Source organism: Salmo trutta, chromosome 13 (assembly GCF_901001165.1).
Source record: "Salmo trutta chromosome 13, fSalTru1.1, whole genome shotgun sequence".
Classification (NCBI taxonomy): Eukaryota; Metazoa; Chordata; class Actinopteri; order Salmoniformes; family Salmonidae; genus Salmo; species Salmo trutta.
Window position 1 is genome coordinate 57329634 of NC_042969.1, and position 27761 is coordinate 57357394.

Sequence of the window (27761 nt, forward strand, 5' to 3'; positions counted from 1 at the left end):
ATATCCTACAAATGTCAAATTCGGTCATCCAGAGTGCAGCCAGTTTGGTTCTGTTGTCTTACTTGTCGTCCTTGCGCATCCCGTTCTGATTGTTGAAATTGAAGGGGTCCGTGGCGGCGGACGTGCCAAAGAGGTCGTCGAACCTGGGCTCTACCACAGCAGCCTAGTCGGAATCAACACAGCAAGACAGACAGTCAGTCAGTCAGCCAGCCAGCCAGCCATTCTATAGGCTTTAGGTTTCATTAGGTTAAGTTGACAGACACAGATACTGTACAACTGAGACTGAGCACAGAAGGGGCACCGTTTGTAACATGCCAAATTCTGTAAAAAAAAAAAAAATATATATATATATATATATATTCCATGCCACAGGAATGGGATAAGTTTGAGTCAGCGAGCGCACAGAATTCATCTTTCACACACAATATGGCATGTTCCAAACGGCGCCCTATAAGAAAGCAGTAATGGGACATGTTCAGATGCACTACCGGCTGGATGGGGATGTCGGTATCCACCAGGTCCTCTGTCACCAAGTCCACCATGTGTTCCGTCTCGGGGGAGGACGACTCAGCCGGGATGACTACCACGGGACTGATGTGCTCCGACAACGCCGACGCCCGCAGGAAGTTAGGTGGGTTCTGACAGCGGAGAGAGACACACACACACACACACACACACACACACACACACACACACGAGACAATTCATCAAATTGTATTTGTATAGCACTTAACCCAAGTAGCTGAACAGCAACCTGGGCCCAAATTCCTCAAGAGGAAGCAAGGGCAACAGAGAAAAGGGGAGACTACGTGCATGTGCATGGGTGTGAGCGTGTGTGAATGATACAGTATTTACTTGATAATACACAGCAGAGATCCTGTCTAATCTACAGGCTAGTTCAGGAGGACTCCAGGCCTTACCTCAGGTAACTGTGGGATCTGAATGAGCCTCTTGAAGTACTGCAGGTTACTGGAGCGGTAGAACAGACTCTTCAGCCTAGCAGAGACAACACACACACACTGATGAAACACTCCGCCTTCATCATCACACCTTCAGCACTGCAGGCGATAGAGCACTACGCGCGCTGGTCAAAACTAGTGCACCATATAGGGAATAGGGTGCTATTTGGGACGCTGTCCATGACTTGTGCGTGAACTCACTTCTTGAACTGCTCCTGGAAGCGGTCTCTGTGGCCCTGGAGTGTGTCAGCAGGAAGGCCTGGAACAGACAGACAAAGAGATCAGAGTTTTGGAATGTGTGTGTGTATGAAACTACTGAAAATGTGTGTGTACTACGGTTTTAGCCATTTCCTAACCCCATGATATGACCAGGAAAATTATGTGAATGACGTGCCCTTGGAATAGCCACAGGTTTTCTGGGAAGGTCACAGGAAAAACTGTTGGCCCTAGATTAGTAGTCAAGTATGAGATATTCAGGCTGTCACTGCCATTTGTCCAGCGGGGGGCGTGTGTGCTGGACTCACAGGAGTGCAGCTTGAAGAGCAGCTTGACGGTGTAGTCGTACAGGTGGCTGCTGTCCAGGATGACCTGGATCAGGGGAGCCAGGCGACACTGGCCCGCCGCCGTCACCGACACAGACCGTGACATGTCCAGGGAGCTGAACACTGCAAGGGAGAACACACAAACATATATGTGATCATCTCGCTCTATCACTCTCACACACACACACACCCACACCAGTGACTGTCACACAGAAAAAAAGGCACACACTGTTTGTGCACGCAGGTGGTTAGGAACCGCTGTTCTAGACTGAATCAACCAATGAGTATGTACTCCAACAGTATCTCTTCCTTCCTCTCTCATTACAGCTCTCGTTCAGTCCCTCCATCGCCTTTGCACTCCCTCCCTCCCGTTCTGATGCCAGTCCCTACAGACCCAGTCGCTCCCTCCCTCCATCGCCTTTGCACTCCGTCCCTACAGACCCAGTCGCTCCCTCCACACGGAGGTGTGGTTTCCTGTGCAGCCAAACCCAGACACACACACGCCTCTCAGCTCCTGGGTGACATGATGCTTTAGCCTGCAAAACATCTCTCCTGATGGGAGGCAAAGGGTGTGTGTGTGTGTGAGTGAGATGGATGAGAGGAGGAGGAGGAGACAGGGTAGAAATTAGTCCTACTGAGTGTTCAAATGGAGGACGAAGGGCACTCATGTTGAGATAGATGGAAGATGTGTGTTTTACTTTGTAAAGAGCTTACAGTGGCTGGGAGACAGGAGAGTACTGTATAGCTCTGTTTTAATGTCCATACTAGTATACTACTTTCAATTAAGCAATTTATTGGGCACACATTCTAAGTGGCATGCTAGTGTGGATATTGGGACGTAGTTTTGAAGCCAAAACCAGGGTTATGTTCATTAGGCACCAAACGGAAGAGAATGGACAAGAACAGAAAGGGACTACCTGGACTTGTCCAATAAGAAACACTCATGTTTGTTTTCCGTTGCAAAACTTTTTCCGTTGACTGCGCGGATGAACATGACCCTGGCATATAAAAGCTAGAACCAGATGGTTGTGTGTGAACGCTGAGGGCCATGTTATGTCACAACATCTTTAGATAAGCGTGGTTGCAGAGGAGAGATGGAGAGAGAGAGACAGGAATAGCTTACCACCAAGGAATAGGTTGAGCTCACACTCCAGGTAGTCGAACATCTCTACTGTCAACTGGAAGCTGTAGTGAGAGGACACACACACACAGAGGGGTTGGATTGGAGTGTTCACAGCATGTACAAAGTGGATGAACCAGAGTTGGTTTGTATACATATAACAAGAGTCATATGCTATATATAGAGTATCTAATAGAAGGCAATAACAAAAACATTCTGCATTTTCTTGTCATTTTCAACATTTGTCACTTTCAACACTTGTAATCATAATTAAAAGGGAACATTGGGGCTATATTAGAATATGTATCATTATAGATCCAGCCCTCTGTGGTTTGGTGAGAACAACAAAGGCAAGCGACACTCACAAGTTGTTGACGTCGTTCTCTCCTGCCTCGTCAAGCTGCCTGTTTGACATCTGAAGGTTGCCGGGGAAACGGGGATTCTGGGGGAGAGAGAAGAACGAGTCATATCAGAACGGGCTGAATCTCAATTGTATTTTCATGCTCCCTCGTCTCATCTCTCCTTGCGTCCTTCTCAAAACGTATCGGAGGAGAAGATTCGAGGGGAGGAACCTCAGATCTTCTGCTCCAATGTGCTTTGAGGAGACGAGGAGAGAGGACGTGAGGATTCAAGGAAATACAATTGAGATTTAACCTTGTTTTTTCACTTCAGTAGGCATCTCCATCTCCAGGAACAATGACTAAAACCCCCAGAGCAACACCAAGTCTGCTGCCTGCAGTATTTCACTGAGCTTAGCTATCTATTAACTAATGATTTCTAAAAGGCCATTAGTTTTAGAAAAGGTGTTTCTGTGTTAGGAATATCCTTAGAGATGGGTATATGCGAGAGACAGAAACAGACAGACAGACGATACTGGTCTGCCTGTCATTCATACAGGCTGGGGCACTACTCACTTTGACGTGGAACTCCATCTTGGTGATAAGCAGTTTGAGGTAGATGCTGCACAACTTCCCATATCCTTCACTCAGGTGACCCTGTGGACAGAGGGGAAAAGGGGACCAGATCAAAGTGAGATAGACATGGTCTTCTCCAGGGCCTTGGGAGAGTTCCAAAGGAGTCGCTAGTTGCTGACGTTGCAGAAGGAATTTTATCATTAAATCAAATTGATCTGCTTCTGTAATGTCTTGCACTGTATGAGTGCAGGCCTGTGTGTGTGTGTGTGTGTGTGTGTGTGTGTGTGTGTTTGTTAGTGGTACGCAAGTCAGCTTGTTGTTCACCTGCACCCGCTCGCTAACCCATCCGCAACCGCCTGACTATATGTGATAACGTGAAAATCTGAGGCCCACACCTGACCCTAACCCCCTAATATAGCAAATGCGCTGTAGGCTAGTCAGAGACGGCAAAAACAATTTTTGACAGGGGGTGCAGGATTTGTTTTTGCCTGATTTAGACATATTTCTGCTTGTAATTGTTATAATCTATAATTCGATACATGTAGCTTCTCTTCTGTCATTAAATGTTGGCCTAGAAGACTAAATAAACTCTTGCTCACCAGAATAATGTAATAAGTCGATAGAATGAATGTTTGAATCTAGTTGACATCGCTAAAGTTCTCTTTGTCATCTCTGCTCCTTTCACGGAGCAAAGATGTTTAGAGACCGGGGAGAAAATGCAATAATGATTTTTTTTTAAATGGGAAAGATTTTCTGTACATCAGTTTGACCGGTTGTAAGGAAATAGAGATCTGTGAAAACAACCCGACATGTTTCTGATCAGTTTTCAGTTCGGCTTGGATGAATATTTTGTGTGGTTGAAATACTAGATCAGCTTTTATGACGCTGATCAGAATCACCTATATTTGCCAAGTACATTTACACATACTCAGAATTTTACTTGGCGATATGGTGCTGCTAGTGAAAGACAACATTTAGAGACAGAATACAGACGACAGATTTTAAACACATTATATACAACTTTATATAAAAGATATATACCGTCTGTAGAGGGGCTAAATGCACATTCACATTCTCTCAAGATGCTGAAAGATCTAAATCTTGTTCCCCAGTCAAAACTTTGCCTAAAATTGGTGTATCATTTTACTGTAAGTAATGTTTAATTCTGCAGGCGTTAATATTAAGATTGTGAGATGTTATAGACCTACAGTCAGTGTCCAGATTTCAATTACTATTGAACCCATCTGAACAGTAGGTTACAGTTCCCTTGACATGCCATAGGCCTATGTCGTGCGTACAGTTAGGCTCTAAAGTTAGGCTCATGCACTAATGCTAGATAGCCTAAAATAATGAAATAAACATTTTATGTAGCCTATAGAATGATACATATGGATTTAAGTTATTGTTTTCTCTTTATTCAACCACTCAATATTTCATGACCCTAAACCCACCAGTCCGCAGATATCACCGCGGCGACTGCGGGTTATGAGTCAACCCATGCATCACTAGTGTGGTGTGTGTGTGTCAAAATGAATAGCCAGCTATAAAGTCAATTGCTTCTTCTCACTTCCCTTTCTTTGGGCCCTCAGTGTGTTGTCACAACAGGAAGGAAGCAGTACTGACTGGTCATCAAGGTCACTCTCCCAGAGTCCTCGTATATTTTGTACCATCAGTAAGTACCAAGAGAGACCCAACTAAGTGTACTTCCAGGAAAAGGTTACTTGTCAGCATTAGCGCCTACTGCTCCCCCATCCATCCTGCTCACTGAATGCATGGGCAGTAAACGGTTTGGCTTTTCCACTGTACTGCTGCAACCCAGAGGCAACTCTTTTGTTGAAATGTGGTTATTTAATGTAAACATTTTACGTATGTCAAATTAACAGTCCTAAATCAATCCTTTAACTGGACAGCCAGCCCTCCAAAAGAGTGTAAAGATATTGTCTATACACAGTAGCACCATTAGGATACCATAACAACAGCGTGTGTGTTGTTGAGTCACTCAGGTTTAGCAGGACCACATTGCTGTGTGACTGTCACCTATTAGAATGTTTGTCACTCAGATGGCAACACTAACTGACAGCAGACCGGCATGGACACACCACACTGAGTTTGCATTGAGGGGAAATAATGAGGAGGGTGATCATGAGTTTACTCCCCAGTCAATGTACAGTACATGACATGCGTGTTCTAAAAATTACACCAAATTCCCTATATTAGGACGGTTCCCAACTAAAAAAAATAAATATTGGTAGACCGAAAGTTTGTTAATTGTGTATTTTTCCATATATAGACACACCCTATGTGTTTTAATAAAAGCAACTACACTGAACTAAAGTATAAACGCAACATGTAAAGTGTTGGTCCCATGTTTCATGAGCTGAAATAAAAGATCCATGAATTTTTCCATACGCACAAAAAGCTTATTTCTCTCAAATGTTGTGCACAAATTTGTTTACATCTCTGTTAGTGAACATTTCTCCTTTGCCAAGATAATCCATCCACCTAATACAGTGAGGGAAAAAAGTATTTGATCCCCTGCTGATTTTGTACGTTTGCCCACTGACAAAGAAATGATCAGTCTATCATTTTAGTGGTAGGTTTATTTGAACAGTGAGAGACAGAATAACAACAAAATCCAGAAAAACGCATGTCAAAAATGTTATAAATTGATTTGCATTTTAATGAGGGAAATAAGTATTTGACCCCTCTGCAAAACATGACTTAGTACTTGGTGGCAAAACCCTTGTTGGCAATCACAGAGGTCAGACGTTTCTTGTAGTTGGCCACCAGGTTTGCACACATCTCAGGAGGGATTTTGTCCCACTCCTCTTTGCAGATCTTCTCCAAGTCATTAAGGTTTCGAGGCTGACGTTTGGCAACTCGAACCTTCAGCTCCCTCCACAGATTTTCTATGGGATTAAGGTCTGGAGACTGGCTAGGTCACTCCAGGACCTTAATGTGCTTCTTCTTGAGCCACTCCTTTGTTGCCTTGGCAGTGTGTTTTGGGTCATTGTCATGCTGGAATACCCATCCACGACCCATTTTCAATGCCCTGGCTGAGGGAAGGAGGTTCTCACCCAAGCTTTGACGGTTCATGGCCCCGCCCATCGTCCCTTTGACGCGGTGAAGTTGTCCTGTCCCCTTAGCAGAAAAACACCCCCAAAGCATAATGTTTCCACCTCCATGTTTGACGGTGGGGATAGTGTTCTTGGGGTCATAGGCAGCATTCCTCCTCCAAACACAGCAAGTTGAGTTGATGCCAAAGAGCTCCATTTTGGTCTCATCTGACCACAACACTTTCACCCAGTTGTCCTCTGAATCATTCAGATGTTCATTGGCAAACTTCAGACAGGCATCTATATGTGCTTTCTTGAGCAGGGGGACCTTGTGGGCGCTGCAGGATTTCAGTCCTTCACGGCGTAGTGTGTTACCAATTGTTTTCTTGGTGACTATGGTCCCAGCTGCCTTGAGATCATTGACAAGATCCTCCCGTGTAGTTCTGGGCTGATTCCTCACCGTTCTCATGATTATTGCAACTCCACGAGGTGAGATCTTGCATGGAGCCCCAGGCCGAGGGAGATTGACAGTTCTTTTGTGTTTCTTCCATTTGCGAATAATCGCACCAAGCTGCTTGGCGATGGTCTTGTAGCCCATTCCAGCCTTGTGTAGGTCTACAATCTTGTCCCTGACATCCTTGGAGAGCTCTTTGGTCTTGGCCACGGTGGAGAGTCTGTAATCTGATTGATTGATTGCTTCTGTGGACAGGTGTCTTTTATACAGGTAACAAGCTGAGATTAGGAGCACTCCCTTTAAGAGTGTGCTCCTAATCTCAGCTCGTTACCTGTATAAAAGACACCTGGGAGCCAGAAATCTTTCTGATTGAGAGGGGGTCAAATACTTATTTCCCTCATTAAAATGCAAATCAATTTATAACATTTTTGACATGCGTTTTTCTGGATTTTTTTGTTGTTATTCTGTCTCACTGTTCAAATAAACCTACCATTAAAATTATAGACTGATCATTTCTTTGTCAGTGGGCAAACGTACAAAATCAGCAGGGGATCAAATACTTTTTTCCCCTCACTGTAGGTGTGGCATATCAAGAAGTTCATTAACTTGTTATGGATAGGGGGCAGTATTTTCACGGCCGGATAAAAAACGTACCCGATTTAATCTGATTATTACTCCTGCCCAGAAACTAGAATATGCAAATAATTATTAGCTTTGGATAGACAACACTCCAAAGTTTCTAAAACTGTTTGAATGGTGTCTATGAGTATAACAGAACTCTTTTGGCAGGCCAAAACCAAAGATTCCAAACAGGAAGTGCCCTCTCTGACTATTTCTTGATCATCTCTATCCAAAACAGGGGATCTCTGCTGTAACGTGACATTTTCTAACGCTCCCATAGGCTCTCAGAAGGCGCCAGAATGTTGAAAGATGACTTTGCAGGCCCTGGCTGAAAAACAGTAGCGCATTTGGATAGTGGTCGATCTGAGAACAATGAGACTGGTGCGCGCATGCAACGAGACGACTCCATGTTTTTATTTTCAGTCTTTGAACGAAAACAGGGTTTCCCGGTCTGGAATGTTATCGCTTTTTTACGAGAAAAATCGCATAAAAAAAGATTTTAAACAGCGTTTGACATGCTTCGAAGTACGGTAATGGAATATTTTGAAATGTTTTGTCACAAAACTCGCCGGGCGCGTCACCCTTCTTTACCCTTCGGATAGTGTCTTGAACGCACAACAAAACGCCGCTATTTGGATATAACTATGGATTATTTGGAACCAAACCAACATTTGTTATTGAAGTAGAAGTCCTGGGAGTGCATTCTGACGAAGAACAGCAAAGGTAATCCAATTTTTCTTATAGTAAATCTGAGTTTGGTGAGTACCAAACTTGGTGGGTGTCAAAATAGCTAGCCATGATGGCCGGGCTATCTACTCAGAATATTGCAAAATGTGCTTTCACCGTAAAGCTATTTTAAAATCGGACACCGCGATTGCAGAAAGGAGTTCTGTATCTATAATTCTTAAAATAATTGTTATGTTTTTTGTGAACGTTTATCGTGAGTAATTTAGTAAATTCACCGGAAGTGTTCGGTGGGAATGCTAGTTCTGAAAGTCACATGCTAATGTAAAAAGCTGGTTTTTGATATAAATATGAACTTGATTGAACAAAACATGCATGTATTGTATAACATAATGTCCTAGGAGTGTCATCTGATGAAGATCAAAGGTTAGTGCTGCATTTAGCTGTGGTTTTGTTTTTTGTGACATTATATGCTAGCTTGAAAAATGGGTGTCTGATTATTTCTGGCTGGGTACTCTGCTGACATAATCTAATGTTTTGCTTTCGCTGTAAAGCCTTTTTGAAATCGGACAGTGTGGTTAGATAAAGGAGAGACTTGTCTTTAAAATGGTGTAAAATAGTCATATGTTTGAAAAATGGAAGTTTTCGGATTTTCGAGGAATTTGTATTTCGCGCCACGCCCATCATTGGATATTGGAGCAGGTGTTCCGCTAGCGGAACGTCTAGATGTAAGAGGTTAAACAGCATCACCATTACACAGGTGCACCTTGTGCTGGGGACAATAACAGGCCACTTTAAAATGTGCAGTTGTCACACAACACAATACCAAAGGTGTCTCAAGTTGAGGTAGCATGCAATTGGCATGCTGACTGCAGGAATGTCCCCCAGAGCTGTTGCCAGATAATTGAATGTTAATTTCTCTACCATAAGCCGCCTCCAACATCATTTTAGAGAATTTGGCAGTATGTCCAACCGACCTCACAACCACAGACCACGTGTAATCACGCCAGCCCAGGACCTCCACATCAGGCTTCTTCACCTGTGGGATCGTCTTAGACCAGCCTCCCGGACAGCTGATGAAACTGAGGAGTATTTCTGTCTGTAATAAAGCCCTTTTGTGGGGAAAAACTCATTCTGATTTGCTGGGCCTGGCTCCCCAGTGGGTGGGCCTGGATCCCAAGTGGGTGGGCCTCCCAGGCCCACCCATGGCTGCACCCCTGCCCAGTCATGTGAAATCCATCGATTAGGGCCTAATGACTGATTTCATTATATGAAAAGCAACATGTTGCATTTATATTTTTGTTCAGTACATATGCATTGAGCTTGTCTGATGCTTTAAGCGCACTGTTTGATGAAATAAGACACAAGTGACTCAAAAAGGGAGCCAGAGATCAAGACAACCAGAAGAAAGAAACCTTAACTTGACGCAACCATCCTCCTCTCGTTCCTGCTGGCTTTCGCAGATTCTGCCTTTTTTTTATCCTGAATTGGACATTAAGTGTATGTAAACTTCCGACTTCAACTGTATATATATATATATATATATATATATATATATATATATATATATATATATATATATATATATATATATTAGTGTACCAGTCAAAAGTTTGAACACACCTACTCATTCAAGTTTTTTTTTTTTTTTTTTTTTTACTATTTTCTACATTGTAGAATAATAGTGAAGACATCAAAACTATGAAATAACCCATATGGAATCATGTAGTAACCAAAAACGTGTTAAACAAATCAAAGTATATTTTATAGGGTGGCTACTTAGAATTTTTTTAACACTTTTTTGGTTACTACATGATTCCATATGTGTTATTTCATAGTTTTGATGTCTTCACTATTATTCTACAATGTAGGAAAAAAAATGGAATGAGTAGGTGTGTCCAAACTTGACTGGTACTGTGCATATGTTTGTTAATGCTCGACTAAATAAAAACGTTGGTCGACCAACAGCCTATCGACCAAACAATCGACTAATTGGGGTCCGCCCTACCCTATATAGTGCACTACTTCTGACCAGGGCCCGCATAGGCCTCTTGTCAAACTTAGTGCAGTATATAGGGAATAGGGTGCCATTTCCGACGCAGCCAATGTGTCCATGCCAGCCTGCCGGTTAAGAGTGGTAGACCTGATGACTGGGGCTGAGAGTTTTTCCTGGTCTGGTTGGGAAGGGCCTTAGGGCCGTAATGCCAACCATCAGTGCTGTGTTCTGATCCTTACCCACATTCTACTCATGTCACTCAGGTCAGCCTTGTTCCTCATCGAGTCCTTTATCACCTGAACACACAGAGACAGAAAGAACATTTAGACAAGGCTGAAGCCACAAGCCAAACGTTCAGAATCTTACTGATACAACAGAGAGAGCACTACACGTGAAGATGTACTGTATGCATTGTGTGGGTCTGTTCAAAAAGGCCAGTGTGTTGGGCAATTGCCTGGGTGCTCAGAAGTGAATGAATGTGTATGGGGGTGTGTGAGCAGCAATATGCAGATCATTTTCATGGTGCATAATGCTAGTTCTGGAGGTAGTAGCTACTGTGGCTAAACTGGTGGTTGTCATCTCACTGTACAGTATGATACATTAATAGAAGTAGAGGCTATGTAGCCTGGTCCCAGATCTGTTTGCTTTTGGCATGACAACGCAATACGACTTGGCAAGGCAGCACATACAGATCTTGGACCAGGCTAATGGCTATTCTGAATTAAGTGCAAATCTTAAATGATATTCCCTATGGGCCGGTTTCTTGGACACAGATTACGCCTAGTCCTGGACTTAAAAGCATGGTCAATGGAGAATCACCATTTAAAAAACGGTTTTAGTCCAAGACTAAACTTAATCTGTTTCCGGGAAACCACCCCTATATTTAGTTGACCTAAACCTTATTTTACCAGGCAAATTAACTGAAAACACATTCTCATTTACAGCAATGACCTTGGAAAGAGATGCAGGGGAGAGGACAGGAGAGGGGTTGAAATTAGCCAATTGGAAGCTGGGGATGAGGAGGGCCAGATTAGGAATTAAGACAGGGCGACCAGGGTTAACACCCCTAGTCTTGGGATAAGTGTTGTGGGATCTTAGTGATCACAGAGCGTCAGAGTCTCCCATTCTATCCCTACCCTGCCTGGCTTCAAACCAAATCCAGCCGAGTAATAAACAGGGAATATTGTATCATTCTAGACCTCTTGAGCACAAGTCTATGGAGAGATGGGCATGTCTCTGGTGTGCAGTATGTTCAGGGTTGTGTTCATTAGGGACCAAAAGAAAACGTAGTGAAACAGGGAGGAACTAACAAGTCTTGTCCAATAACAAATGCTCATTTCCGTTTTCTGCAGCAAAATGTTTTCTATTGCACGCCTTACAGATCGCGACACAGGTGTGTCCCATCAGGGCTGTGTTGGTGGGTTCAGACTTACGTTGGGATGGCCGTCTCGCAGCAGCTTGTGGAAGACATGGCAGAACTTCCAGCAGAGCACCGCATTGCTGGAGAGCGGCAGCCGGTTGACCGCCGCCCAGAAAGTGTGGGCGCCCTTCTCATGGTGGGTCCCCAGGATACAGGGTGAGACAGACCAGTCAAGGAGAAACACAAGGGAGATGGCAGAGAGAGCACACATACTCTGACGAAGGCTGCTGGGGGGGGGGTTAACATAGAGAGGTGTTTTGCTTGCCTATTCAACTTCCATTGTTCTCTCAAGAGGGGCTAAAAAAAAATCTACCACACATCTCACAAAGACCGTTACAGAGCAGTCTGTCTCTCGGTCTCTCTCTCTCACACACACACACAAATGGCCTGGTCCCGGCAGACATCAGGGTCACGTTCCATTATTGTTTTGTTTTGCACGAACACAACCCTGAGTCATGAAGGAACAAGAGCTTGCACAAACACATGGGAGTCAACAAACACAGCTCTCCTTTCTCTATAGTCAAAGAAAAACAGATTCTATCCAACACACACACTACCACTATGCACGCACGCACACGCACACACACTGCGCAACTAACATCCGACACTACACACACACACACAGTGTCACCCACACACAGTGCCACCCACACAGTGTCACCCACACACAGTGTCACCCACACACAGTGTCACCCACACACAGCGACATACCCGGCTCCACAAAGAGGATATTCCTGGCATGCTTCTCTTTGACGGCGACCTCCTGCGTGTTGATGGCCTTGTTGATGCTCACAGCCTGTGCAGAGGAGTAAGTGGAGAGAGGAAAGAGAAAAGCATTGCACTGATTGGTGTTCTCACACTCCTCACTTGAGGAAGACACACACTCATAATTCTCTCTTTTATATGAATTATCAGATGCCAAAGTGAATTACAATTAGTTACACATACAGTAGGCTACAGGTCTATGTGGCCCATGATGTGTCAATCAAAGCCTAACCCTGATGTTTCCAACACCATACTCTAACTGAACCATTGGAACACACACAGTGACAGCGACTATAAAAATATAGAAATATATCAGTAACAAAGAGAATATTTGTAGCCTACTTATACTGAATATTCAAGAGCACAATCCTGAGTAAACTGGCAGAGTGTGGGCTTCACTTGGGGTGGTGGTAGCCGACCTCCAGTCGAGAGGTTTAAACAAACAGGGCTGAGCAAATGCCAAGGACACACACACACACACACACACACACACACATCACAACCCCATCAGCCATATGCCAGGTAAACATCTGATTCCTCTCACACACACACACACACACACACACACACACACACACACACACACACACACACACACACACACACCCATAAAGCTTAGTGCTTCCATACAATGGGCCCCACTAAAATACCACCAGCCACACAGAAGAAGAATCATTTCACTTCAGGGTTGTCATTTTTCAATTTAGGAGACATTCTTTTAAGTTCTGTGTAAAGAGCCACATTATTTTTCCCTTTTAGTGATAGGCCTATTAGGAGTATCCCTTTCAGGCCTATTAGGAGTATCCCTTTCAGGCCTATTAGGAGTATCCCTTTCAGGCCTATTAGGAGTATCCCTTTCAGGCCTATTTGATCTCGGACTCCATCTGAGAGGAAAAGCAGCCCCTCTATGCACCTCCACCTCTTCTCTGAGCCTTTAAATCAGGGATTGGCAACTTTGATGGGGGTCACAAAAAAATCTGAAGTTATCATAAGGGGCCGCAGTGGCTCACGGGTCTACGTACCCACATCTATACCCACACATGCAGTCAGAGCCAGCCCTAGTCTTTTGGGGGCCCTAAGCTACATTTTGTTAGGGGCCCCCCTACCTTGAAAAATACATTGGCGGCCCCCCACAGAGGAGAGAAAGTTTTGGAGTTAATGTCCTGCAATTCTACACATTTTGCCAAGGGGCAAAGGGAAAATGTGGCAGTTTTAAAGCAAGTTTGATGCAATTCTATACATTTTGCCATGGGGCGGTGAGAAATGTTTGCAATTGTTATGCTTATTTCCTGCAATTCTACACATTTTTGCTCTGACTTATGCCATGTTAATATGATATCTGAGTGAGAGTGACTTATAAAATCAAAAACGAGGGCCGCCCCTAGTCCATAATTCGACCATGATTTCTACAAGTTTAGATAACTGGCTAGACTAACTTAGCAATCAAACATGGGCTGAAATGGGCTAATTGAGTGACTATCATTGACTGACATAACAAGTGAAAAACTGCTGATGCACATCCACATTTTGAAATCGCACCTGGTGTGTTCTACTACTCTAACTCTCAACAGTAAGTTGAGACCCCGACTGAATTCCTAAAACTTTTTTTTCTCCTCAATTTTTAAATTGATCTGTGGGCCTACAAAAGGGGGGTGGGGCCACCAGTTGCCCATCTCTGCTTTAAATGAATACCTGTGTCACATCTAGTTTGTTGTCAGATAAAGAACAGTGATATTGAAGTCTGAAGTGGAGTGGCTGGAGAGTCACGAAAGGACAGGCCAGGTTGAATAATCTCACTTCCCCCAGATGTCCTGAGTCCTCTCTGGGAGGGGAAGCAGAGGGTGATAAATCATCACAGGTCCACTTCACTGGTGGTTCACTGGGAGCGCAGGCAGTGCGTTGGTCTCACACGAAGGAATAACTTGCTGACCATGGCATTCAGGGGAATAACCTAGGTGTAGTACACTACACAGTCATGCTTGATTGGTGATTATTTGACACCTTGTTCATTCGGACATGTAGATTTTTTAGCATTATAGAAACATCAACAAAACTTTATACACACACTAGGGACACAAGAGTCATGACAAGGGTAGACAAAATAGCCTGTTTCTTTCTGTCTTTTTCTCTCAGCCTCATTACAAACGGCATATTCACAGCTCAAGGTGACAAAGACGGGCTTTGTATTGACAAGATCGATTCACAGGGTGACTGTCTAATTAAGTCACAGCTGTGCCTTCTGAAGAGGAGGAGGAGGACAAGGATAAAGAGAGGAATGCAGAGCTGGCCAACATCTCTCAACACACACTGCTCCCTGGCTCAAATTCCACTCCATCCATGTCTCTGTGCTTAGCTTGTAGCCCTGTAGAGGATGAACCACAAAACATGCTCAGCTCTACTAGCCATGCCTTCTATCATTAAACATATATGCAGGGTTGATATGGACACCGGTGCTACAGGTGGAACACCTGTTGCTAGATAATCAAGCACAAGCCAAGAGATTTGTGTGTATGCCATCATGTCAACACTGCACACAGAGCCATATATCTGACCAAAGTATCCTGTGGTTTCCTCTGTGTTTACTGACAACGACAGGCAAGCGAATGTGTGACCTTTTCCAAGTGTCACCATTGTTTGTCTGAGAATCTACTGCAGGATGGATGAGACGTATTGAAAACAGCTCAGCAGGAGTCTGGACAAAAGGACAATATCTCAGATCTGGATTTCACTTGCAAATACAGTACAACACATTCAGCATCTTCTTTACTGAACAAAAACAAAACGCAACAATTTCAAAGATTTTACTGAGTTACAGTTCATAAGGAAGTCGGTCAATTGAAATAAAATTAATTAGGCCCTAATCTATGGATTTCCCATGACTGGGAATAGACATGCATCTGTTGGTCACAGATGTATTTTAAAAAGCTAGGGGTGTGGATAGAAAAAAGATTACTGTCAGTATCTGGTGTGACCACCATTTGCATCACAGCGACATCTCTTTTGCATAAAGTTGATCAGGCAGTTGATTGTGGCCTGTGAAATGTTGTCCCATTCCTCTTAGAATGGCAGTGCGAAGTTGCTGGATATTGGCGAACTTTAACACAATCTGTCATACACGTCGATCCAAAGCATCCCAAACAGGCTCAATGGGTGACATGTCTGGTGAGTATGCAGGCCATGGAAGAAATCATATATTTTCAGCATCCAGGGATTGTGTACAGACCCTTGCAACATGGGGCCGTGCATTATGCTGAAACATGGGGTGATGGCGGCAGATGAATGGCACGACAATGGGCCTCAGGATCTCGTCACGTTATCTCCATGCATTCAAATTGCCATTGATAAAATGCAATTGGTGTTAGTAGCCTATGCCTGCCCATACCATAACCCCAAGGCCACCACTTTGTTCACAACGTTGACATCAGCAAACTGCTCTCCCACACAACGCCATACAGGGTCTGCGGTTGTGAGGCCAGTTGGACGTACTGTCAAATTCTCTAAAATGATATTGGAGGTGGCTTATGGTAGAGACATGAACATTCATTTATCTAGCAACAGCTCTGGTGGACATTCCTGCTGTCAGCATGCCAATTGGGTTGTGTGACAAAACTGCACATTTTAGAGTGGCCTTTTATTGTCCCTAGCACAAGGTGCACCTGTGGAATGATCATGCTGTTTAATCAGATTCTTGGTATGCCACACCTGTCAGGTGGATGGATTATCTTGGCAAAGGAGAAATGCTCACTAACCGGGAGGTAAACAGATTTGTGCCCAAAAATGTTGTGAAATACAAAATGGAACATTTCTGGGATATTTTATTTCAGCTCATGAAACATGGGACCAACACTTTCCATGTTGCGTTTATATTTTTTGTTCAGTGTAAAAATAGCACTCGTGTCTACCATTACATTTCAGTCAAACCCCACACTATTTCTTTCCGTAAATAAAACTTCCAAAAATCCAAGGAACGATGGAAGGCTCCCAGCACTTGTGCAAGCGGTTCCCACACAGGAACGACCCAATTAGTCCACAGAGCGACTTTGTCGTCCGTCTGAAAGAGAGTGCCAGCTGCCCAGGACTCCTGGCAAGCCAATGGGACTAGAAGCTGGAGCGGCTCGCTAGCATCGACAGGCCAATTAACTCGTCTCGTCGCAGCATGGGCAGCCGATGAAGTGAGATGATGACTTCTAGAAAATTGAATTAGGAGGTGAGAAACAGACTGTGTGTTGCGGTTGGGGAGATTAGACAGAGGATGAGGCTTGCCTCACAGACAGACTAGTCTGGACTGGGCCCACCTACGTAATGCACAGAGAACTCTAGAGGCCTCTCCTGTCGCCATTGATATGCTAGTCCTCACCTGGCTGTGTGGCAGTGACACTGTCAAGAAACAAACCCTAATGGTCTGCACACTTGTTGAGCTTAAAGGATAAATGCAAACAATATGGTGAAAACTCCACCCAGCCTATCAGAAGACAATGTGAAGGAATTACCATACTGCTTAAACCTATCAGATCCTTTGAGATCTACAAGAGTGCCCAGGCTTTAGGGGTGGATTGGGATTCAGTACGAGCCGGTCTTGTCTAGTACTGAGCAGGACATAGCCGGTGTCTTAAAAGCCGCCCAGTCAGTGCCTGTTTAATAATGCAGCGATCTCTCATTGATGAGTCATTTCCCCAAAGAAAGCATTTGAATAATGGTTTTGACTGCTTGACATGAACATGACTAAATGGCCCATCCCATGGCATAATGGGGATAATTTTTTATTCCAAGTTTTTCCTGCAGACATAGCGGTACTAGGACACTAGATGATTATGACGACAACGCAGTATATTTTTAGCACTGCTCTAGGAAACCGGTTGAAGAGCAGAATAAAGTTAATGATGGTTGAAAAACATCTGCATTTAGAGATAGCACCTTCTACTCCTGTGCAACAAAAAATTGGATAGATTGAATCAATCAATTAACGCAATCAATCCAATCAAAATAATAGTCTAAATAAAGGAGCCTGGGTTCTCACAAGTTTGGCGAGCTGCTATTCTTACATGACCTACATGGCTGACAGGGAAGAAGAGTGCTTTTTGGTTAGTGGTCTTGAGAGATAGCGTTTTAGATGATCTGCTGTTCACACAGTGCTGAAGCCACACCAGAACACAAGTAGAGGCCAAGCAGCACAAACTATTCCCTGTTCCCACAGTTCTTTTATCAGGCACCGTGGACTGGAGGTGCACAGCGGATTGCTGTGGTGGTACTACTAAGACTTGCCCACCACCTCAAGAGGAATGGGTAAACAGGGAAGGATGGGGGGAGGGAATGAAAACAGGAAACATGGATGGCTGCCTGTGAACGCGTCGCCACTGTACACAGAGGTGCTGTGGTGGGGAGAGGGTCAGTGAGTCTGGGGGAGTGGTAGAGAGCAGGGGGAGAGGGGTGGTCTGTCAGGCTTGCTGTCTTGGCACACCCCGTCCAGCCCATTTCCTGCCTGTTGAAAAATGCACCCAGCTCCTCTACCTCCTCAGGCCTAGTGCCCAGTGCCAACCCAAACAGACCTCACAGCTCCCCTTTTATAATGTTTCCTTTGCCAGCATCTTTCAGGTGGCTCCAATGGTCAACTGGACATAGTTTAAAACTTTTACCCCCCTACCTGAGGACACGCACGCACACACACAATTTGTAGCTGTTTGACACCAATAGTGCTCTCCTGCTGACAAGGATTGCTTTAGATGGAAATTTTGTAATAACCAAAAACACCTCCTAGCCACTTCCTGAAAGGTTACTCACTTCACATTACATCACATCACACTAGACAGACTGAAAACAACAGTCATCATACTATGCACTTAAAAACACCTTTTTAGGAAGCAAATGTGAAAACTGAAAACCAGGCATATTACTAACATCCCTCAAATCAACAGGTTGTAAAAGCCATAAGAGCGTAAAAGTGAGAGGGTTTAGGTTATATTATTTCTTTAGGTTGGAACTCCACCCCTTTTAAAAAGGTCAGCACACTGAAAAGGGCCCTCTCTGTTACTTGTTTTGGTAAAGGACCATTTTACAAATTTGCTCACATTTCTGACGTCAATTTCCGCTCCCATGGAACACTCACTCTACACCTCTAAGAGCCTGGCATGGTAGGGAAAGGAAACATAAAAGACAATCCCTCCAGCATGGCTACTCTTCCTGTCTATGTGAACATAGAGCCAACATGGATTAGACCAGGGTTGTGTTCATTAGGGCACACTGTAGCAAAATGTTTTGCAACAGAAATTGAGTGTTCTCATTGGACAAGTTCAGATAGTCCCTCCTCATTTAAGTAAAGAGTTTTTCCTGGTCAGGTCATGTGCTCAGAAAAAAAAACAGGACCTTACTCAGGACCAAAGTATGACAAAATACTGTGAATATACTGTCCAGAATCAAACTGGTAGGCCTAAATATTTTGTACCCTGAATAGGTATATACTACTGTATTGTCGCACTACTTCTCATTGTCTCATGTCTATTAAGACTCCATTAGTCAAAGTCTATAACCTCACCGACAGCAGGCTTTTGTTCCTGTAGGGCTTGGGCTGGAAGACAGGACGGCAGGTGGTTGAAGAGACATACTGGCCGGAGTGTGGACCTTGGGGGCCAAAGGCCCTGGCTAGCATAATAAAACCTAAACCCCATGGTCCATTTACGAGCCTCCTTTGACAAGACAGCTTCCTGCAACCTCCTGTGAGGGAGGCCTCCTATCTACTTTGTGTAACTAGTGGAGCTAACTTCCTGAAGAAGTGCTGATGTCATAAAAGTACTGTAAAAGGGCAAGCATATCAGCCGCTGAATTAGTTTGTGGTTTCTCTATGGACATTTGCACTAATTTACCTTGATAAAGACGCTATGACACTATAGAAATGTAATACAGTCTTACAAGACTAGGTTTTAGTTCGCCTTCACAAAAATAGTAAGCCCTCTTTGAGAACGATTCGATATCTGCTTTTGGTTCTTGCATCTGCCAAGACTGTTGATGTTTTCATACCATTGTCTCTCAGTGCATGACATGAATAACCAAAGCAGAGGAGTCTGAGCTAATAGGACACTGACAGGCAGGCAGGCAGGCCTTTATCTTCCTCTGGCCGAGAGAGAGGAACTTGTCTCAGAGAGCAGCCTTGAGGCTTCGTCTGTTTGATCCAGAGCGGTGAACAGCGCTCCAATAACATATTTATAACGTGACTTTGAGCAATCCGTGTTGCTTCCAAGAACAACGGAGGAGCGTATTCCATCACAACCAGTGTTTGCCTCAAACATACTATTGTGTGTGCTCAATGGTTACCTCCACATCAATGAGATTTCAGGAGGAGCACAAAGCTTGGTATTGGCCCCCTTCCCCCACCCCTCTATAACGGAGCTAGAGTAGCCTACTACACCGTGTTGGCACTGAAAGGGCAGTCTTGGTGCTTTGGCCTTGCTAGTGCACCTGCTCTGGAACTCTCACACCAAGTCCAGACAGTGTTGAACTAACCCTGAGGGGATTTCTCAAGTGGGGATTCCCCTATTCACAAATTACTGAATCAATGCTCTCCATCTGCTGTTGTAGCCAATTCATGATCAATCATTCAAAACAGCATGCATAGCCTCTATCACTATGAGCCATGATATTTGCAATGACACTCATGATGTAACAAAAATGTGATGGTTGTCTATCAATAAGAGTGATTATTAGTCCGAACTAATCATGCATGGTTTGTAACGCTATATCGTATGTCCCTGGTGGATAGTAAAATATTTTAAATGTATTGTGCAATCCAACCTATTAGTAGATATGCTGCTGTCTCTAGTAGTCTTATAGAAAGTATTTAACTGACCCATGACACGCATTGCAAAGTAGCTGGGCCACCATAAGTCTGACTGACATCGCTTTCCTCCAAGAAAACAACACTATAGTCTAGTGAAATAGCTCGTTGATATTCTAGTCACCGTGAAAAACGTGCGCGTGCTTACGTTATCTAATGACCATAGAAAACTGCCAATGTGAGAAAATAAGGGGGAAACATCCGATCAGTCGGAGGAAATTCATTAGCAAACTATAGCCCAATACACTAGTTATATCCTATACTAAAACATGCATCTGACTGGAGTCTGGACTATCCTATAACAAACCATATCCTACACGGCCAACTTAAAAAACACCACTCGATACAGTTGCATGATCAGCAAATGATTTAGAGCGACCATGAACATATATCCCGACTGCAGTATCCTAACTTGTAATTTCCTAAATAAACAATCCCGGTAACAAATTAGTTCGCTCTCACCCCGAACACACATATTTGTTGCGCCTTTTTAACAATGTTCACTGGAAAAATGAATCGATATCTGGAAACCTACCATTTTACTAAGATCCATAGTCCCAGAAAAATGCAGGGTGGCTGTGAGCTCAAAGACGAATCCGGTCGATGGCAATACTTCGACAGAATAGTCTACAACTGGGAAATGAGAAATCTAGAATCGCTTATGAGGTAGACGGTAGAGGGTGGTGGAGTGGGCCCGTTAACTTAACATGTGTCCCGATTTGATTTGATATCAAATGCTCTCCAATTCCTTTCCTTCCGTGTCCCTTCTCCCGGTCCTACGTGCTCAGTTAACAGTGGGGGCTCCCAGCCACAGCATCCGACTGTCGAGAAACGGAACAGAACTGTCTAGAAAACGACAACCTACCCCTAGAGTAGGCTACACACGGGAACATCTCCCTCTCGTGTATTTAAAAAAATATATATTTCATAGCATTGTAGACTGCAATATTTAAAAATATATTTCTAAACAGGACGGCAGGTGGTTCTAAACATCGATAATTTAATGTCTGTCCGGGGATTTTGTGTAAACAACAGCGTGCTCTCTCTGTGAAACAATAGGTGCAGACTGGGGATGGCACAAACCCCCGCCCAAACTAACTTCGTACCTCACCATGTAACAAATTATACTATCCTGAAAAAAAGTCAAATAAATGACGAGACACCAGACCAGCGCGGCTCGGGCAAACTGCAAATCATCATGCTGGTAAACAATGTAACTTTCCATAACCAGTGCAACAGTGTAACAAATAATCTGTGATTTGGGGACTGCTCACATGTGGCCATAACATTACTCTCTGATGTAGGCCTATGTTTATGGGCCTAACTGAAATAGGATATGCTATTCGAAAGGGGTAGCCTACAGTGGCATAATTAAAGTAAGTCACTGTCAATATCAAAGTTATACGGTGACACTGCAAAAAGGAGCCGTTTTCAGTCTTCAACTATGCTGAGGCAATGTGGTTATAAACTTGAGCTTACATCAGTCATTTTAGGTAAATCGTGCCCTCCTCTGGTTACTCTCAGACAGAGGTTTATGTCATAATCGTGAAATTATTGCACTCTGGAATCTTCACAAAAAAAATCAAACAGCTCAGATAATTTTAGATATCTAAAAAAACAACTTTGACAAAGCACAAACAAGTCAATATTAGACTAAGCATATCATTCTTTAGTAATAACCTCAGAAATGTGGTACCGAACACATGAAATTAAGTATTTTTCTGAATTCATTGTGCGTCATGCATGAAAAGCAAATTAACAATTAAAGTTACAATTATTATTATTACTAGGGCCAAGTGAGGAGCATAGTCCACGGTAATCAATATGTGACACATTCTCCTGCTGGCAGACTGGCCGCTCCACACAAACAGACTGTCTTCAGACAAAGCCTGCTCTTCACCAGTCTCTTCACTTCCTGGTACGGTGTGGGCCAATGGTGTGGGTGGACCCATCAAGCACGGCTCTATGGAGAGGCTGCAATTCTCACATACACTACTCTAGTCCTTTATGAGTATCATGTTTATATTCTAGTCAGTTGTAGAATATTGATTGTTTGAACAACTGAGTTTCTCTTTTCGTCTGGGTCCCCGTACATTAATTCCGCCTTAGTGATGGTGGTGCCGAGCACACACAATCACACACGCCAAGTTAAGGGTGAAAGCCTCTCTGTCTCAATTCTGTGGGCAAAGTTCATATAAATGGCCTTGAACACGGCTGAGACAAAACCGTTCCAGAACAAAAACCTACTTACTGGTATGCCACAACGACATTTAATCGCTGAGTAGGCCAGACATTAGAGCATAGTTAAATAAAGGTATAAATAAATAAATAATTATACATCACTACTGTGTGTGAACAGTATCCACTAAGCTATAATGGATTTACGCAATAATGAAGTCAGAAAGTTAGATCTAAAATCACAAGTATTATTGTAATGATGAACTAAAAGTCAATAATACAAATGTAGGTCCTTGTGATGATGTAACCTAAGCATCCAATGTCCAATCAACTTTTTTAGGTTTTAAAATATCTAATCCATCCATATTAAAGCCAGAGTTAATGCCATTTTGATATAATTTCAGCACTTTGTTCCAATGGCTGACCTGCCACTCATGTCCAGGACTTTTTAATCTATAGCCGGTGCAATGAGGTCACAGGCCAGTGCCTGCTGTTTTTGCTGCCTCAGTGGTTTTAATGGGCCCGGGCCGCTTTCGCTCTCCCTGTGCGTGTGTGTGTGTGTAACTACCCCTCTCCAACTCACCCTGGTTATAATGACAGGGTACAAGCACAGGGTGGGGGTACTTACAAAGGCAGGAAGAGAAAGTAAGACCAAGAGTGTGTGTGTAACAGAGAGAGAGAGAGAGATTAGAGAGTGCTTGTCTGGGTCCGCCATGCTGTTCTGCTTGTGCCCAAGGGACATGGTCGTGGATCCTTCTCCAAATTCCACAGCTGCCAGGGAACCACAGTGCTCCACTAAAGGGGGCACAGGCGGTGGGGTGGGCAGCATTGATTACCAGACTGAGACATGCTGTGGCACTGCTATCTCTTAGTCAAACTAACATACATCATCTAAGAAGAAAACTTTTAACATCCTCAAAAAGTGTCCGAATGACTCTCATACTCTCAAAAGGCACAAGTGGATTTCGACACCCACCATCTCAGATTGTTATGAAAGTTTCTGTTGTTAGAAACGGATAAGATTAGCATTCCTGCAACATAATTGAGTTAAAATATAATTTGATCTAAGAAATTAAGCTAATTGATTGCACCTAAATTGGCAATTTTAATATATTCGATTCATATAATATTCAATAAATATAGTACCCGACATCTGATTTGGACCAAACCTTTTTCTAACAATGAGTAAGACATGAGGAATTCAAATAAATTGTCACCGACAGACCCTCCACGCCAATCCCCAACAACAAGTATATAGTATCAGTTCTCTACGTCTGACATGTTGTCTGGAACTGTGGCTCAGAATATTGTTTCTACATCCTATGTAATGTATTTCCAGTGAATTTTGTGATGTTTTTTCCCCCCTGTTCAGTGAAATTAGTCATTGAAGTTGTTAGGTTTATGTCCCATCCCACATCCTGATATTACCAGGTTCTGGCCACTAGATGGTACAGTTCCAGGTGATTGCTCAATGTTAAAGGGATCGTTAACCAAAATTACTCAATTACACATTGGTTTCCTTACCCTGTAAGCAGTCTATTGAGAAGGTATGACAGCAATCCATGTGTTGGTTGTTGTCCACTGTTTCAAATGCTAACTTTTTTGCAAAAAAAAGAAAAGTAAATGTGCCTATATTAGCCTTTTCACACTCCATGCTACTTGTCAGACATAGAGAACTGATTGGTGTGGGATGTAGAGGTTCCGTGGGAACTTTTGACAATTTCTTTGGATTCTTTGAATATTATATTAATCCTATAAATATAAAAAATTGCCAATTTGAGTAAATCAATTAGCTTAATTTCTCAGAGATCTAATTAGATTTCAACCAAATAATGTTGCAGGAATGCTAGTCTTATCTGTTTCTAACAGAAACAATTTCAGAACATTCTGAGATGGTGGGTGTCATGGCTTGCTGAAATGACAAGGAACGAACCGTACTGAATATCCAGAGGCAGCCTGCCTTGGAGAGCTGTGGGATGCAGGGGGGCTGGAGACAGGCAGGAAGAATCTGGATCTAAATTTAAGACTTAATTATGTAAGCCACATTGCTGTGTGGTGGAGTCACTCTCAGGATGTATCCCACAATAGAAAGCCCAGTTTGGGAGCTGGGAGACCCAGGAGAGGTTCTAAAGTGGGGTGCCAGGCTGAACGGAAGTAGCTTTCTCACAGACGCAGCCATGTTTTTCTCATTTCAGACCACTATCCAGACAGACACGCGGTCATTGTAGCAGGCAGTACTTAGCTATGGTTTCTGACAGTGGGTTAACTGTCTTGCTCAGGGGCAGAATGACAGATTTTTACCATATCAGCTCTGGGATTTGATCCAGCAACCTTTTGGTTACTGGCCCAACACTCCTACCCGCCAGGCTACCTGCAAAGTCAGGCCTGTCATTCCAGAAGAGAAAGAGCTGGATAGCAGCTCTCCCCTGGAAGTTAAATGGTTAATTAAAGTGGTACGGTGTTCAAGTGGAGGTGGACTGTTGAAACGACTAAAATAGTTTCTCTCAAGCTGGTCATTGAGCTCTTTTTTAACAACTGTGCCGTTATGTTTCATGACCGATGAGAAACTGTTACGTAGCAGTACAACTTTAACTCCAGAGAGAGGCATGGCAGTCCTTCATAAACAAGCACACTGTAGATTCATTCCATCTCCAATTAGAGAGGACACTACTTATTTCAGGTCTCTAAACATGTCATTACATGCATGCTGTATGTGTTATCTGGGCCTGGGCGAGGTATTTTTATAACTCTGCGGACAAAATGAAGTAGTGAGTACTCTGAATCTGAACACACCCTTGTTGTTTACCAGACTCTCAGGCTCTAAGAATCACCGAGATAGGAGCCCTGGGACCAATGACTTCACCCTTACCACTATCAGTCTACTCTAGAGACTTGTTCTGTGTCAGTGCACATTTCTATACACCATAAAAAACTCTTATGGTCATTGGTGTAACAGCACAAACAGATCTGGGACCAGTCTAGATTGTATTAGAGTGCTTGTGCCTGAACAGAGGTCTTAGAGCAGAGCCACTGGTGGTTTTGGGACAGTGGTGAAAGCCAGCAGATTCAGGCAGATCCAAGCCACAACAGATCAGATTAACTCGGGGCTAATCCCTGTATTAAAGCACAAACAAGATTTCATTGATTCTTCCCTCCGCCGCGGAACAGCTTTAGGACTGCCATCAAAAATCAACCATAACAAAAACAACTGCTACAACCAGATTAGGAATCATATCTGATTTGAGCAATTTTGAGAGGAACGTGGTGTGATAATCCTAAATTTACACATTTAGCCTTTCATCTAAAATCAATGTCACAGTCACAGCACACTATGACTACAAGAGACAGCAAAACTCTGCTCTCTGGATCAATCGTCAGTCCTCAAAAGCTCATTGGCTAATTTAGCAGTGGTTGTAGTAGACGATGGGAAAAGCAGGTTGCATCTGCCGCAAAAAAAAACAACCCAGCAGAGCAGGGTAATTTAAAAGGCTTGATTCTGACCTACTTTTTGACTACCCCCCATCTGGGAAGAGACTGCCAAGCAGGAAGTGTCTTGTCCACCCTGCTCAGCAGCGTGCATGAAAAATGAGCATGCTTTTTTCTGGACTACAGCTCTTGAGTAACAGCCTGTCAGCTATATGGGATCTAGAATTCAAAGTACATCCAAACCATTAAAGGGTCAATCTGCAGTCGATGCATCCCATTTTTGATTTATAAATGAATGATATGTACCCATTGATTCTAGTAGAATATAACTTATAAATGCCTCATGAGCTTAGTTTAACTGTCCTACCCCATCAGAACCCAAAATATAAGCTTGCTTTACTCCAATGTTTGTAAACAAACACTATAAACTCAAAACATGATTAAAACAAAAATGTTGATATCATGGATGGTCAGTCCTTGCATCCATAGCTCTGTCTATGAATTTGAGAGTCGTTACAGCCCCATCCCTCAGCTTTTTACCAAAACACTTGTTTTAACTGCGGATTGCCCATTTAATAAAGGGCATCAACAAACAGTGCTGCTCAGTCCCACCCTTTCTTCAAACTTATTTCCCTGGATAAAAGCAACAATGATAGTCCCACCCAGCTCTCTCTCACACACCCCAGTTTGTAGGCTGATTGTACTTTCCAGAACCCATCACAATATCTCTCAGGACATTGGATCTAGTGTTGTCTCCAGGATGCACTAAAAGGCTTTTTATTGCAGTTCGATACATGGTAGTTGTTTTATGGATTGTCCAGGCAGACACATACAGCATTTTGCCTCTCTCTCTCCACAGTTGTGGGCGTCTTCTCTCCTGAGATATGGTAAATCAGACCTCTGTTCTTAATCAGGCAGAATTTCTCAAATAACTAAATCTGTGCTCTTAGGACTGACCTATTTCAACAGATTTTGATCTTGCATTGAATACCCAACAATGATGTCATGTCTCTATAATCTTTGCAATATCAACTTTGTGACGATAGCTTCTACTAGATTAGAAAAAGTATTTGAGGCATAGCGATCAAACATTCGTATCAAATATGTCACCCGCTGCTAAGAATAAGGGATGATGATGATGATGTTGGCTTGCTGTTGTGTGGTGGTACTATACTACTACATTGTATTACAAACATCGTAAACAATGCATTCCTGTAAACACTCGCTCATTTAGGTCAAGTTGGCGCGCACACACACCTTCGTGCATAGATCATGAGCAATGTTCACAGAAAATTCCATGGAAATCCGAACCTGCGAGGCAGCACCAATCACTCAAGCTGATAACTTGCGGACATGTCATGGTTTTTCACGCTGAACGGATCATTGCCAACTTCAATGCAACGGACGGTTCCAACTCGAAGCTTCACCATAACTATTATAATATCTTCACATTTCTTAGTCCCTTCTAATTCTGTACAAGAAATCCAGAATTCCCACTAAACAAGTGCTTTACCTGACCGCGTTCAAAGTTCTCCTTTTCAAGTTCTAAACTGTTGGCACCACCGGTCCGACGAATCAGCGCTTTGGGAATTGGGTTCGGTACTTGCTGCATGGAGCTCTTCACTCGGTCCATTGTGTCTCTTTACAATTTCCACTGAAAAATAATATTTCTACAAAGATATCGTCAAATTATTCATAAAATTGGACAATAATAGTTCAGGCAGTCGACAAATTCAGGAGGTCATTTCGCCTGTCCACCGCGTCTCCCTCTGTAGACGATGTCATGTTTTTAAGCTGCGTT

At 43.3% G+C, this 27761-nt stretch overlaps 1 protein-coding gene across 3 annotated transcripts in view; it reads right to left on the reverse strand.

Annotated features, from left to right (window-relative positions):
- The window catches only part of LOC115206148 (huntingtin-interacting protein 1), a 41455-nt gene extending 13694 nt beyond the window's left edge, over window positions 1–27761 (reverse strand). Inside the window, exons 1-12 of one of the 3 annotated variants that reach the window (XM_029772796.1) lie at window positions 27474–27761; window positions 12499–12562; window positions 11780–11922; window positions 10586–10642; window positions 3536–3616; window positions 2987–3063; window positions 2625–2686; window positions 1484–1624; window positions 1161–1218; window positions 921–996; window positions 489–638; window positions 63–163 (exon numbers count right to left, since the gene is read on the reverse strand). In XM_029772796.1, coding sequence (XP_029628656.1) covers window positions 63–163; window positions 489–638; window positions 921–996; window positions 1161–1218; window positions 1484–1624; window positions 2625–2686; window positions 2987–3063; window positions 3536–3616; window positions 10586–10642; window positions 11780–11922; window positions 12499–12562; window positions 27474–27593 — 1130 coding nt within the window. In that variant the 5' untranslated portion in view covers window positions 27594–27761. Of the gene's footprint in view, window positions 1–62; window positions 164–488; window positions 639–920; window positions 997–1160; window positions 1219–1483; window positions 1625–2624; window positions 2687–2986; window positions 3064–3535; window positions 3617–10585; window positions 10643–11779; window positions 11923–12498; window positions 12563–20891; window positions 21402–27217; window positions 27442–27473 lie in introns of those variants that run through there. The other 2 variants (XM_029772797.1, XM_029772798.1) reach the window with 2 other exon arrangements.